We start from the raw sequence: 13513 nt of genomic DNA on the forward strand, positions 1-13513 counted from the left end.
CTGTCAAAATGACACCATAATAGTCAAATTAAAGGTAACATAACTATAAAGTTAACCAATGTGAATATGGTAGATTTAAGCATAAAATAAAATAGAACAAACAACAAATGTAGCAACACACATTTTTACAATGGAGTTCAGAGTGCACACATCGTGCCGTCAATAAATTGCGAGCGCTGCACTGAATTTTAACTACAAAGATGATGATCATGTTGATTTAAGTCTTTGCATCTTACCGTTTTGTTATTTCATCTGTTGAGTGGATAATTTACAATAAAAATGTTTACTCTGCATTGCTACAGCATTGGTCTGCTGCCAGCCACAACAGGAGCAGCTGATTGCTTGCACCTGCGCTGATTGGAGTAGCGGCAGCCAATTCAGAGGGCGCTTAAAGTCAGCTGACACGTCATCTTTTAACAGTGTGATGTGGTTTACACTGGAATTGCTATTGCAACATCCAGTGGACACATTTAAAACAGCAGTTTGTGTCATAAAAAAATTGCAGCTCATTTTTATATTTAGCAAACTAATTTTGCGTTCCGCGGGCCAGATTAAACCTGTTCGCGGGCCTGATTAGGCTCATGTGCCGTACATTTGACACCACTGTCAAATAGGTTATTTTTAATTTTTCTTGTTAATTAAATTATTTCTATTCAATTTTACTTATTTATTTTTTCCATCCATTTTTTGTGGTATCTAAACATGTATTGAGTATCCCATAGTTTCCAGAGTATTGGTATCGAGTTGTGTGTATATGACAAACATTATCTTATAAAATTAGATGCTAGCCTACAATAAATAGGGGTGTCCTCTTTATTTCCGACATGATACCAATATTTGTAGCTTTGAGTATTGGCTAATAATATTAGACTATGTTTCACAGATATCGAAAAAAATCATATCACATACTTTTATAATTTTGTAGTGTGGAATGTTATAAAATGTTTGATCAAGTAAAATTAGTAAAATGCAGAACAATGGTTTAACCTATTTATTATTAAACCTCTGAAATGGACTTATGCTGTCTAAGTTGAAGTGGAGTGGTAATTGTTTTTGTTTTTTTGGCGACACCACCTGACCACAAGAATTCATTAAGTTAAGCTGATGATGCAGTACGTTGAATGATGCGGACACATTTGTTATTGGATACTTTCTAATACCCGTCTGCCGTGCAGACTTTGTGTCTGTAAGTAATATGCACCTATAATTATCTGATAGTTCTTGATATTAACGAATGTGCTGTTTTAGAATGCAATATTGTTCAATGACGGACACACCTTAGGTATGTCTAGCTATATTGTCCTTAACTGTTGTGTAGCTGCTAGGTTCAAACTGATCACTAACGGATCGGGCCACCCTAATTTTAATACAGACATCATCATTCCGTTTTATAACAATATAACAACAATTTAACACATCTACACCTGGGGTTTTCAAAATAGAAAGACCAACAGCATGATAAGAATTAATTTAAAAACAAATTTCCACATCTGTTATGTTTAAATGAGAGCGTAAACTGTTCAACAAAATTTGGCCTTGGATTTTTTTGGTCCAGACTGGCCCACTCCAATCAGATACTGTGTCAACTCACCCTTATTGATGTATTAATTGTAAAAATGTTATATTTATATATTCAATGTTTATAAATATGATTGAACGAAGGGGACTAGAACACGTGTAAGTGGGACTCCTGGGCCTGTGTAGGCTCTCATTGGGCCAGGTCGTCCCGACAGACAAGCCACTGATTGTAGGCCAATTAATTGAAACTTTTCAGTCTGTGTTGTGTCTTCGGTCCTGGGAGAGTTACCGTAATTACCAAGGCAAGACACAGCAAAAAAGTTAAAGGCACAAAAACAAATGCTGGCTGTCCATCGGTCCATTAAATGACCGCCGGTACTCCTCAAGGCCAGTCCGCTAAAAAATTTGGATTTTGGGGTGAGGGGTATTGCACAAGTGTATTACGGGACTTGTCTGAGGGGAGGCTAGTCACACTTTGAAAACCCCTCCTTTACACAGACATGTAGAATGATCTCATATAAGGTGTTAAAGCACAGATATATTCTCTGTATTAGTAACGCTGTCAGCACCTAACTAAGGAGAAAGAGAGCAAGTTCAAGCAAAGGTGGGAAGGTTAGATTAAAAAAATGAAGCAGCAGTTGTTAGGCGCGTCTCTTACTGCGGACACCTCACGCTGCAGCTCAGTGGCCCGTTCCTTGAGCGCCTCCTTCTCTGATTGGCTGTGACCTAACTCTTCCTTTAGCTGATCAACCTGGACAGAAACATTTGTGTCCTTGCAGTCTAAACCTCGTCCTCCAGGAAGTTCCTTACCTTGTTCTTCATAAACTTGGAGTGCGACCTGTACACCTCCATCTGCTTGATCTCCTCCTCTCGCTCCTCGCAGCTCAGCGCTCCGTTGGACTTGAGCATGTTCACCTCGTCCTCCAGCTCCCTCATGGCGCGCTCCAGCGAGCTGATCTTGGCATCCTGGCGAGGTTGGGGGGGGAGAGAGGTGAGGATGACGCCCGACGTCGGTCTTCCGCTTATGAGCACCTCACCTTCATTTCAATGACCGTCTGCAGGGCCTTGGTCTTGGTGGACTCAGGAGCTGCTTCATACCTCCTGTGCAGCTCCTGGGACACACACACAACGTCAGCGGAGGACTGAGAGCGAGGGTGGAGAGAGAGACGGGGTGACGGCGGAGAGACAACGGCCGAGAAGGGGTGAAGGGAGGCTCGGATGGACGAGGTGGGGCGCGGTAAAGGGGCAGGGAAGGACGGCGAGTGCTGGAGGTGCGCCGCCGAGGGATGCGGAGGGAAGAAGACGGGATAGTGGCTGCGAAACGACGGGGACGGCACGGGGAAGGAGGGAGAGGAGCGCAACGGGGGGTGGTGACGCGTGGGGGGCGCCTGGAAGGGGGGAGACACGTGGAAAGGAGGCGGGATGGCGATGGAGGGCGATGCGGGAAAGGAGGCTGCAGGGAGGCGATGGTTCCCTCTGGCTGAGGCGTTGACTTTCGCCCTCCGTGGGTCCAGACGTCCATCCCACATCCTCCACACTCAAACAAGTACCTCAACGTTTTTAGAAATATGTATTAATAAACAGAAATAAATAGTCCGCACAGATGCCGATGTCACCCCGTCGCATCCCACCGGTCAAATGAATGAGATCAGGAGCATAGGAAAAAGAAGAAAAGCAGAGATGGTAGGAACAAAAGCAGAGGGCAGCATGTTCGCATCACTGATTCTCTTTGGGAGGCCATGACAGTTAATGAATGGCAGCTAAAGCATGACAGCTAATGCATGGCAGCAACATAATAAACAATGTATGTAAAATGTCAAATCATGCAATTATGGCTTGAGGCAACAATACTTATCACTTCCTCACACACTCTATGTAGGCCATGAAAACATGTTTTTAAACCACATTAATCCAATTCTTAATCTCTAACGTTAATCTTTCTCATCTTCTTGTGCTTGACTAGGTCATATATAGAAAGTAGGTTTGTCACAAGACTGATGCTTGCGAGAATAGGATGAAATGTAACCTAACAAACAATGTAAAATGTCCATAATACAACTAATAAAGTGTCAGAAGTGTGTTAATGGTTTGTATAAGTTTGAATATTGTCCTTTTTTAACGTAGAGAATATGATCGTTCTGTGTTTTTTGCTTAACGCGCATCTATTTATTATACGAGCTTTGGAGAAATGGCATCACTTCTGGGTGTGTATTGACTCACAGTCAGCTGACTTTGTACTGTTATAAAACATCTGTGTATTATTTCAGTGATATATTACATGTACATTATATTTAAAATCACTATAGTGATATATGTATACTATATTTAAAATCAATATAGTAATATATTACATGCACAATGATGTGTACATCATATATAAAATCGATATATTGATATATTACATGTACTGTGTACATTACATTTAAAATCAGAGCACACTTACATTAGGCGCATACACTTCTGCTGCTGGGCGAAATTAAAGCAATACTAGTAAGTAAATAAGTTGATGTTTCATTGTTTAATAATATTTAAAACATGATATAATGTCGCATAATGTTTAATGTTGTTAAATCTGTTTTATTGAACCGTTACATATGCTAGCACTGTGATTAATGGCTATGTATTATTATTTTCTTACATTATCTGAAGCGCAACACGTAGCAAAAAGTTAAACATTCAATACATATTACTCAGAAAAGTGTTGTTTTTTTATGTGTCAACTTCTATCTTCATATGATGTTTAATTTTAGTAATTAATGCGTCAGTTCACGTCTGTTAAAAACAACAAATGAAATGAAAAACACTTTTTTTGGTAAAATATTTATAATAATGTAATGAATTTGAATGAAAACAACAAGATGGACGTTTTTTTAGTCTTTTTTAAGAATAAAAAAAGATTAATTTGATGACTAATCGCATATCTAATTAATTAACTCTAATTTTATTTAATGGCTTGACAGCAGATGTTAAAAGCGCACTGCAGTCTCAAATGCACTAACACGCATTCAGCAGTAGAGGGCGCTGTTGTATTAAAGACACTAAAACAAGGAAGCTTAGAACAACAGGAAATTTTTCAATGTGTTTGAGCTATGATAACTCCATCCATCCATCCATCCATTTCCTACCGCTTGTCCCTTTTGGGGTCGCGGGGGGTGCTCAGCTGCATTCGGGCAGTAGGCGGTTAGTTTAAAGTACCAGTAGAGTGGAAAAACAAGTTGCCACTATATTGAAGCCATTATCATATAGATCTGACCTATGACACCTAAAGACTTACAAAGTTTGCGAATAAATAGATATGATTAAAATAGTATCAGTCTCACTAAGATGCCGAAGCCATTTTGAGAGATAACGAGGAAGCCAGTCACGTGATCGCGTGACGTCGCGCTAGGAACCAAAAGATCCCTTCCCCATCAACAACAATGCTAATCAAGCAGACTTTGTGAGAGCCGACAATGATTACTTTGGGAAAAATTATGATCCAGGACCTTAAATTTTTGAGCCCGACCACAAAAATGACGAGCAATAAGTTTTAGAAGCCAACTGCTACCCGGATGCAGCTTTATTGTGACACTAGCTCCGCAGCATTGCGAGGTGATGAACTAACAAACTAACCATTTTAAACCATAATAAAACAAACACTTACTGCAATATTTCCACTCTCGCTGAGGTGCCGACTACCGGGACACTCACATAATCCTGTTTGGATGAAGAATAAATCGCAATCCTCTCGATGGGTTAAAAAAAAGTTCCTGCAGGAAGCGTCTTTTGGGGTCTTTTTCGCCATCTCGCAGGGATGTGAAAGTCGACCAGCCTGTCGGTCCATGGCCACATTTGTCTACTACCAGGTGAGAGATGCATGAATTATAATCTAGAATTTTAGTTTTAGCAAGTTTGAGACGAGGCAGAAGCAGCCGCCGGCTTAATGTGTGTCAATGCACTGATAAAATAGTCTGTTTGCATTGGTGCTGATAACAATATCGCTCATATTTGGTTAATTTTCAGGTCATGACATGTAAATGGAGTATTATTGGCAGTTTCTGGATGTTTTTAGAGGGTATAATGAGTGCACTAGAGCAGTGGTTCTCAACCTTTTTTCAGTGATGTACCCCCTGTGAATTTTTTTTAAATTCAAGTACCCGGTACCCCCTAATCAGAGCAAAGCATTTTTGGTTGAAAAAAAGAGATAAAGAAGTAAAATACAGCACTATGCCATCAGTTTCTGATTTATTAAATTGTATAACAGTGCAAAATATTGCTCATTTGTAGTGGTCTTTCTTGAACTATTTGGAAAAAAATATAAAAAAATAACTAAAAACTTGTTGAAAAATAAACAAGTGATTCAATTATAAACAAAGATTTTTAAGCATAGAAGTAATCATCAACTTAAAGTGCCCTCTTTGGGAATTGTAAAAGAGATCCATCCGGATTCATGAACTTAATTCTAAACATTTCTTCACAAAAAAAGAAATCTTTAACATCAATATTTATGGAACATGTCCACAAAAAATCTAGCTGTCAACACTGAAAATTGCATTGTTGCATTGTAATAATGGAATAGCCTACTTGATTTGATATTCAGTTTATGAACTTACATTCATAGTTTGTTGAAGTATTATTCAATAAATATATTTATAAAGGATTTTTGAATTGTTGCTATTTTTAGAATATTTAAAAAAAATCTTACATACCCCTTGGCATACCTTCAAGTACCCCCAGGGGTACGCGTACCCCCATTTGAGAACCACTGCACTAGAGGACCCTCGATCTGTTTACTCAATTGTTAGCTATTTATTTACGATTTCGAATGCATAAAAAAAGTCAAGCATATGTGTTCTTGTCTTACATAAGGATTGTGAATGATAAACACCACATCTCAATTTTTGCTTATTTCTAGTATGACTAATGGATCTGATACTATGATCAGAGTGCAGAAGCGCTACTCCAGTGACGTAGAATCTATGAAAATTGCCAAAGGTATTTGCAGCGCAATATTCAAAATGGCATTTTATGATGTTTAAACAGTGTTTTCACATGCTTTGCGTATTGTAAATACAATCGGTTTAATGGGTAAAATGACACAATTAAGCATATAAAGTCAACTTGAGGCAGCATGGGGGACCAGGGGTTAGTGCGTGTGCCTCACAATAACAAGGTCGTGGGTTCGATCCCCAGGCTCAGGGTCTTTCTGTGTGGAAATTGCATGTTCTCCCCGTGACTGTGGTTTCTCCCACCTCCGAAGACATGCACCTGGGGATAGGCTGATTGGCAACACTAAATTGGCCCTAGTGTGTGAATGTGAGAGTGAATGTTGTCTGTCTATCTGTGTTGGCCCTGTGATGAGTTGGCGACTTCCGCCCGAATGCAGCTGGGATAGGCTCCAGCCACCCCCGCGACCCCGAGACGAACAAGCGGTAGAAAATGGATGGATGGATGGAAGTCAACTTGCTTTTCCACTCTACTGGTACTTTAATTTGAACACACACACACACACACACACACACACACACACACACACACACACACACACACACATACACACACTTTTACCTCTCTAAGTTGCAGCATCTCCTTGTCCTTCTGCTCCAGCAGGCCCTCCAGCTGGTGGATGGTCATTTCGGCGTCAGCCAGGCGTCTCGTCCGCTCATGGTCCTCCTCAGTGGTGCACGATGACAGGCCTTTGCTCTGCAGCATTTCCAGGAGCTTCTTGATGGACTCATCCCTGTTGCAAATGAACAGCTTTCAGACAAAAAAAACATCCAGAGGCTGGACGACGCACAGAGATGACTTTACCTTGCATTCAACGTGTGCTTCTGGGTGTCGATCCTCAGCTCCATTTCTTCCAACGTCTTCCTCAGGAGGAAAAGCTCCTTCACCTGGCGCTCGTATTCGCTGTGGAGACGCAGGAAGTTCTCCTCCGTCATATCCTGCGGGGAGATGGCCTGCAGGGACCCGAGATGACCCGACTCGGAGAAGTCGGGCTGGAAGAGCTGGTTGAGATCGCGCTGGATGCGCAGCTCGTCTTGGAGGGCTTGGATGGTGCACTGGAGATGCTGGAGAGGAGAGATAGTGCTGTTTCTATACTCTCATCCAAAACAAGTTTGCAAACACGACCTCATTAGAAGTACAGTACAGCGACAGCCACAAGCTTGCCTGAATGCCTAAACAAAGAATTTCATCTCATCTGTGCTTTTTTATTAAGAACGACTGGAAAATAGTCCACATTGGGACCAAAAAAAAAGTTGCGAGTGCAAAAACTTTGATTAAGAAGGTGGGAAACACCTTTGAATTCAAGAAACAACTTGTAACAAAGTACGACTACACCGCCTGCTTCTCTCTAAAAATTAATGTTAAACGTCGTCTATCTGTCATTTGTATGTATTTTGCATTGTGTTCTAAATGTTAAAGTATAACTATTCTCTATTAAAATGTGTTTTTTGTTCATATTTTTTGGTGTTTGGACCAGATTAATAGGATTTACATGATCTGTTTTGAGAAAATTGTTTTTTTTTTTGGAGGTGCTACTGTGACATGTTTAGAAAAGACAGAATTTCCTATGCCACACAATTTCTGCATAAATTAGCGGAGCAAGCACGCAAACACGGACGCACAACTGCACGATCGCTCCCGTCAACCGTATAAAAGTACATCGGAGTAAACAAACAGTCTTGCACGAATGCAAAATTGCAAACGGAATCATATGATGGATTCAGACAGTAAGACACACATTCACATACAGATACACACACACACACGCACACCAGCTCTCCCACCGGCACACACAGCTGGAATGCGGAGCTGAGAAATGCCAGACCACTTGAGAGAAGCAAGGAGACGCAGGAGGGGAAATAATTTAGGCATCATTAAGAAGAGTTTAAAAACATCATTGCAATATGACTGAATATAAAAAAGAACAGCGTGTTCAAGAGGAAGGTTCGGCTGAGTTGTCTTTGGCGTATTCACCTTTGACCCCATCAAACCCCTTCCGGTTATTTTTCATATTATTGCCAAAGTGTCATAAAATTTATAAATCCTGTAGATGACAATGATGCTGGTTAAATACTGTGAAATGGTGTGAATGTTGTCTGTGTTGGCCCTGCGAGGAGGCAGCGTCTTGTCCAGGGTGTACCCCGCCTTCCGCCCGAATGGAGCTGGGATAGGCTCCAGCTACCCCGAGAGGGACAAGCGGTAAAAAATGGATGGATGCATGGATGTGACGGTATTGTAAATACCGCAGTATTGCGGTTTCAAAATCTTCACAATAATACCGTGACGTGTAACGGTATCAAACGAAAACTTGGTGAGTGCAGTTTTTTCTGGCGTTTTGCGTTGTCCGGTATAAAATAAACTACATCCACCAAAATCCTCTGCGCAGCGCGGGACTGGCAAAGTGGGGGCGTGGAATGCCATAAAGGGGATAAAAAAAGGAAGTTTGCGGGAGAAGTGTGTTCGTAATTGCTTATTAAGTTAAAAGTTAAAGTACCAATGATTGTCACACACACACTAGGTGTGGCGAAATTATTCTCTGAGCAGTGGCCGCGCCCGGGAATCAATTCCCAGAAGTGGAAAAAAGTGGTGGTCAACCAAGTGGTGGTCAACCAAGCTAAGATGGCTGTTGTAGAGCAAGCGGCGTGCGAACTATCTGAGTACAAAAGAGGCTTGAATCTTCCTGCAAAAAGCAAATACAAGCAACAAATGTAAACTATGTAATGGAATAGATCCCTATACTTCATCAAAAAAAGATTTGTCGAGTGACATCAAGGATTATACATCAGTCGCGATTTCAGACATATTGAACTAATGTGCTCCAGACGTCATTCTACACAACAAAACAGATGGAAACGTGGAAAAGCTTCTTTGTGTGGCTGGGTCAAGGAAATTGGTATCAAGACTCTCTTGGATAAATCATGCATTGTTTTTGCTCGGGTAAAGTTGCAGTTCATGATTTATCTTTGTGTGTACTGATGTTTGTTGCTTTTGCATGCCCCGTTAATGAGTAGTGTGTTTGTCTCTGTCTTTATCAAAATATGACTATAGATGTCAACATTGTGTATGTGCTGAAAGCTTAATTTATTGTTGCTGCCTTTGGTAAAAGTTGAACTCTTTTAGGTTTGGCTCACATTTGCTTTCTTTTATTTGGACACGCAGAGTTGGTGCTATTCAATACACTCGTAGCAAGCGTGTTTAAGAAATTCAAATAATATCAAGACAATCTTGAATGGGAAATAAAAAACGTTAAAAGTATATCTAAAAAACCTTTAACAGAGTGATCACTGTAAACTCATGCATTCTTCAACTCTGCTCCCTTGGACTGGAGTTGCTGTTTTTCTCGTCGTTTCGTAAAATCTTGCACTTTTCCTCCCTTATTTGATTACTTTACGAGGAACTCTGAAAAAACGTTTATCCTTTTCGCGATTTGAACGATTCGTACAGCCGAAAACCACACAAGCATGGGGTATTTTTCAAGATAGGCTAAGCGGCGCCTAGTACCCATTGAGAATAGAGCTAGCTTGACCACCGTGCATATTTAATGGGCGAGACGTGAGCTGGACGTGACGTCAGTAAAGTCAGAGCAATTATTAAGAGCAATTCTTTTTTTTACGGACATTTCCTAAAAAAAAATTGTTAAATATGTCCACAATTTTTTTAGTTATGTTGCTAACAAACAGACAAACTGGCGAAAACACAACCTTTTCGGCAGAGTTAATAAAGTCTGCATACTGCAAAGCAAAGCACGCCACCTTCGTCTCGAGGATTTCCAAGCTAACACTGATCCGGTTACGTCGCACAGTACGGAGGGGAAGCCCCCAGTGGGAAAGCGGACAATGCACACCGCGGGAAATACAAGTAATATGAGAAGCTACTTGATAAACTATCACTTGAAAAGCCAGCGAAGATGAACATCAATGTGTATGGTATTTACATTATTACAATCAAGCATTACATTATAAAAAACATTTAAAAAAAAAAGTTTATACATTTGCTTAAAACAGTGGATGTTCCCGTACAATTCCTTGCATTTAAAAATATGTGTTTGTAGTAATAAATATTAGAACATTTGATCATTATGTTTGTGTTCAATTACTTACTGTAATTGAACACAAACATAATGATCAAATGTTCTAATATTTATTACAACAAACACATATTTTTAAATGTATTTTTAAATGCAAGAAAATATGTGTTTGTAGTAATAAATATTAGAACATTTGATCATTATGTTTGTGTTCAATTACTTACTGTAATTGAACACAAACATAATGATCAAATGTTCTAATATTTATTACTACAAACACATATTTTTAAATGCAAGAAAGGAAAAGAAAAGAAGGATGTTTATCCTAAACATTCTTGCTACTTCATTTTACTCACTGGTATTTTTACCAAGTCTATTTTTTTTGTACAATACCACAATAATATCATATCAGGGCCTTAAAACTGTGATATCATTACATCCATATTGTAAACAATTTTAAATATGGCTTCAATACAATAATGCATTTGAATCTAGCATTGATGCTGGAATGTTAACAGTTTTACTAACAAGCTGACTTGTGTGTGTGCAGCTTTAATGCTAATTGTCCACGCCTGTCTCCAAAAGAGTGTGTTCTCCATCTTACGCAAATTGCGTGATTAATCTAAATTAAGACATGATTAATGCAATAATAATTTGCTAATTACATGCTTTAAATTTGACATCCCTATTTGGAACATCATTGAAACATCACTTTTGCATGCCAGGGGACCTTTAATAAGTCACATTGTAACCTCAGACACCCTGCAAGTATGCCCCCTAGTTGCTTGCCGATGACATGAGAGCAATCTGATTGGACAATTTGATAGTTATTCTGTTTTTGAGGGTGATATAAATGCATGCTGACAAGCTCAATCTGTAAAATCCTGTTTTCAAAAGGAATTATGTTTATTCAGATGAGGGAGAAGCCTGCGATGCTTTATTCCGAGCCGCCTCTTCGCTCCCTCGAGCCACTGCTCATCTGTCCTTCAACGTTAACAGTCTCTCCGCTATTACTCCTCCGCCTCATCTCTCGCTCGCCGGCTGAGTCACGCTTGGCCCCTCCGACCCCGAAACACAAACGTACACACATAAACACATGAAGCACGTATGCAGGAGTGTTTGTGGGGGGGATAGAAGAAATATCGTGGTCCTACATTCTCCTTGTTGAGTGCACAACAAAACGGGATGGGAATCCAAACAAGCAAACAGCGAATGTGAAATAGCCATCGGGAGGATTGAGGGAGATGCCGACCCTAATCAGTCACATTGAGATGCGACGTCAGGGTCAGTGGAAAGCAGCCAGCTGTCACATATATTTAACATGAGCACTTTCACATCACATGTTAAAGCAGGAGACTCAAACTCTCAGCCCACACGATCATATTTTATGGCCTTCCAAATAACCAATTTAGTGCCTAGGTCTTGACGGTTGTGATTGATTAGACTTTTTTTTAAATATTATTTTTCTATATTCGTTATAATGAATCTAACTGTAGTAAACAGATACATGGACTGTAACAGGTGATTAACTCCAGAAACAGATTAATTTACAGCGGGAGACTTGAAGCAGCCAACTGTAGTCAAATAGCTCTCACCAGTTTTATAGGGTTCGAAAGGGCACGTGATTTCGCTATGCATTGTGGGTGCCTGGTAGCCATTTTTGCTGGACGTAGGTTTTGTTTACATGGCTGTACTGTACCCGTGGAAATGTGAGAGAAGGCAACAAGCTGGATTAAAATGGATCGTAAAAAATAGAAAAATCAAGGGACCGCATAGAGATCAACTATTCCAGACTCGCATCGCTGCGGTAGTTGTGACCCCAAGATGCAGGGGACAGGAGGACGACGTACAGGTAAGAGTCTTTCAATGTCCACAAAATGGCACGAGGTGCAGCAGGGAAGTGCACGAAAGCAATAAACCGCATACAAGGAGAGCCAGACAGCATGTGACATTTAACTCAAAACAATCCTCGAGCCCTGACGAAAGGGCGAGGCAGGCATTTGTAGAAGCCAGCTGATTAACAACCACTACCAGATGTGGCCAAGCTGCCAAGGTGCAGGTGCAGGTGAGGGGAAAGAGTAACCTGACTCACGCCAGATCCTTTTAGTTCACTGAGCTCCACACAAGGATTTGGGAGTTCTCAATAGGAGATGTATTTCAGATCATTGTATGTGATTGGATAAACCACTTGTCCGTTATCTTGAATGATGTGCTACTTCAACCACTCACATCCAAATCAACCCGTGACGCTGATGTGAGCGACGTTGAGGCAAATCCAAACCCGGTCGGAAGAAGAGCCAAAACATCCTTGCCACCAATAAATGCCTTCAAAACCGTTCTCTGTTCATCTTTTAAAGAATTAATATTTGATAGATTCGACAAAACAGTTGCAATAACAGAATCAATGTCAGCACACGACGCAGCGAGGGCTGCGTGCCGCCTTTGTTGTTTGAATCAAACAGTCGTTTCGGCGCTACGTCACATCTATGAACTCCCGCCCGGCGATCCTGATTGGTTCATTGTTTTTTTGCTATCTTGAAGGAGTTTGCAATGCCTTCGAGCCCAGACCCTTGTGTGGAGCTCAGCAAACTACAAGGGTCTGGCGAGAGTCAGGTTAGGGAAAGAGCGCTCAGGAGGACATGCAGTAAAAGGAACCAAAAATAAGAGCGCTACACAGGAAATAAACACAAAAACATAACAAGACGTGATGTGACATATCGTCACAGCACCTCGAAAAAATAAGTTGGTGGAACTGATCCACATGAGCATGTCCAATGAACAATGAACAAGAGATTTAACTAAGCTGCCGCCTTTGTCGAAGCCAAATTTGTATATAATTCGTCAACGCAGTCCGTTTTTATACCGGTGAAGAATTTCAGAATGCAAAGTCTGTTAAGGCTCATTGTTCTCCATTCAAATTGCACATAATCTACAGCTTGTGTGTCGTAAGCAGGTTTCCCCCAAAAAACTAGCCTGTTATTA

General features: G+C 40.6%; 1 protein-coding gene across 22 annotated transcripts in view; it reads right to left on the minus strand.

The window, feature by feature from the left end:
- The window catches only part of LOC133605969 (ELKS/Rab6-interacting/CAST family member 1-like), a 149292-nt gene that overhangs the window by 101492 nt on the left and 34287 nt on the right, over positions 1-13513 (minus strand). For 13 of the 22 annotated variants that reach the window (XR_009815203.2, XR_009815202.2, XM_061959424.2 and 10 more), the window contains exons 5-9: positions 7309-7568; positions 7066-7237; positions 2556-2630; positions 2329-2484; positions 2177-2269 (exon numbers count right to left, since the gene is read on the minus strand). Coding sequence is in view for 18 of the 22 variants with exons in the window: in XM_061959424.2 (XP_061815408.1) it covers positions 2177-2269; positions 2329-2484; positions 2556-2630; positions 7066-7237; positions 7309-7568 (756 nt within the window). In the remaining 4 variants the exon portion in view is untranslated. The remainder of the gene's footprint in view (positions 1-2176; positions 2270-2328; positions 2485-2555; positions 2631-7065; positions 7238-7308; positions 7569-13513) is intronic. The other 9 variants (XR_009815206.2, XR_009815205.2, XM_061959423.2 and 6 more) reach the window with 1 other exon arrangement.

The sequence above is a fragment of the Nerophis lumbriciformis genome, linkage group LG05 (assembly GCF_033978685.3).
Source record: "Nerophis lumbriciformis linkage group LG05, RoL_Nlum_v2.1, whole genome shotgun sequence".
In the NCBI taxonomy this organism is placed as follows: Eukaryota; Metazoa; Chordata; class Actinopteri; order Syngnathiformes; family Syngnathidae; genus Nerophis; species Nerophis lumbriciformis.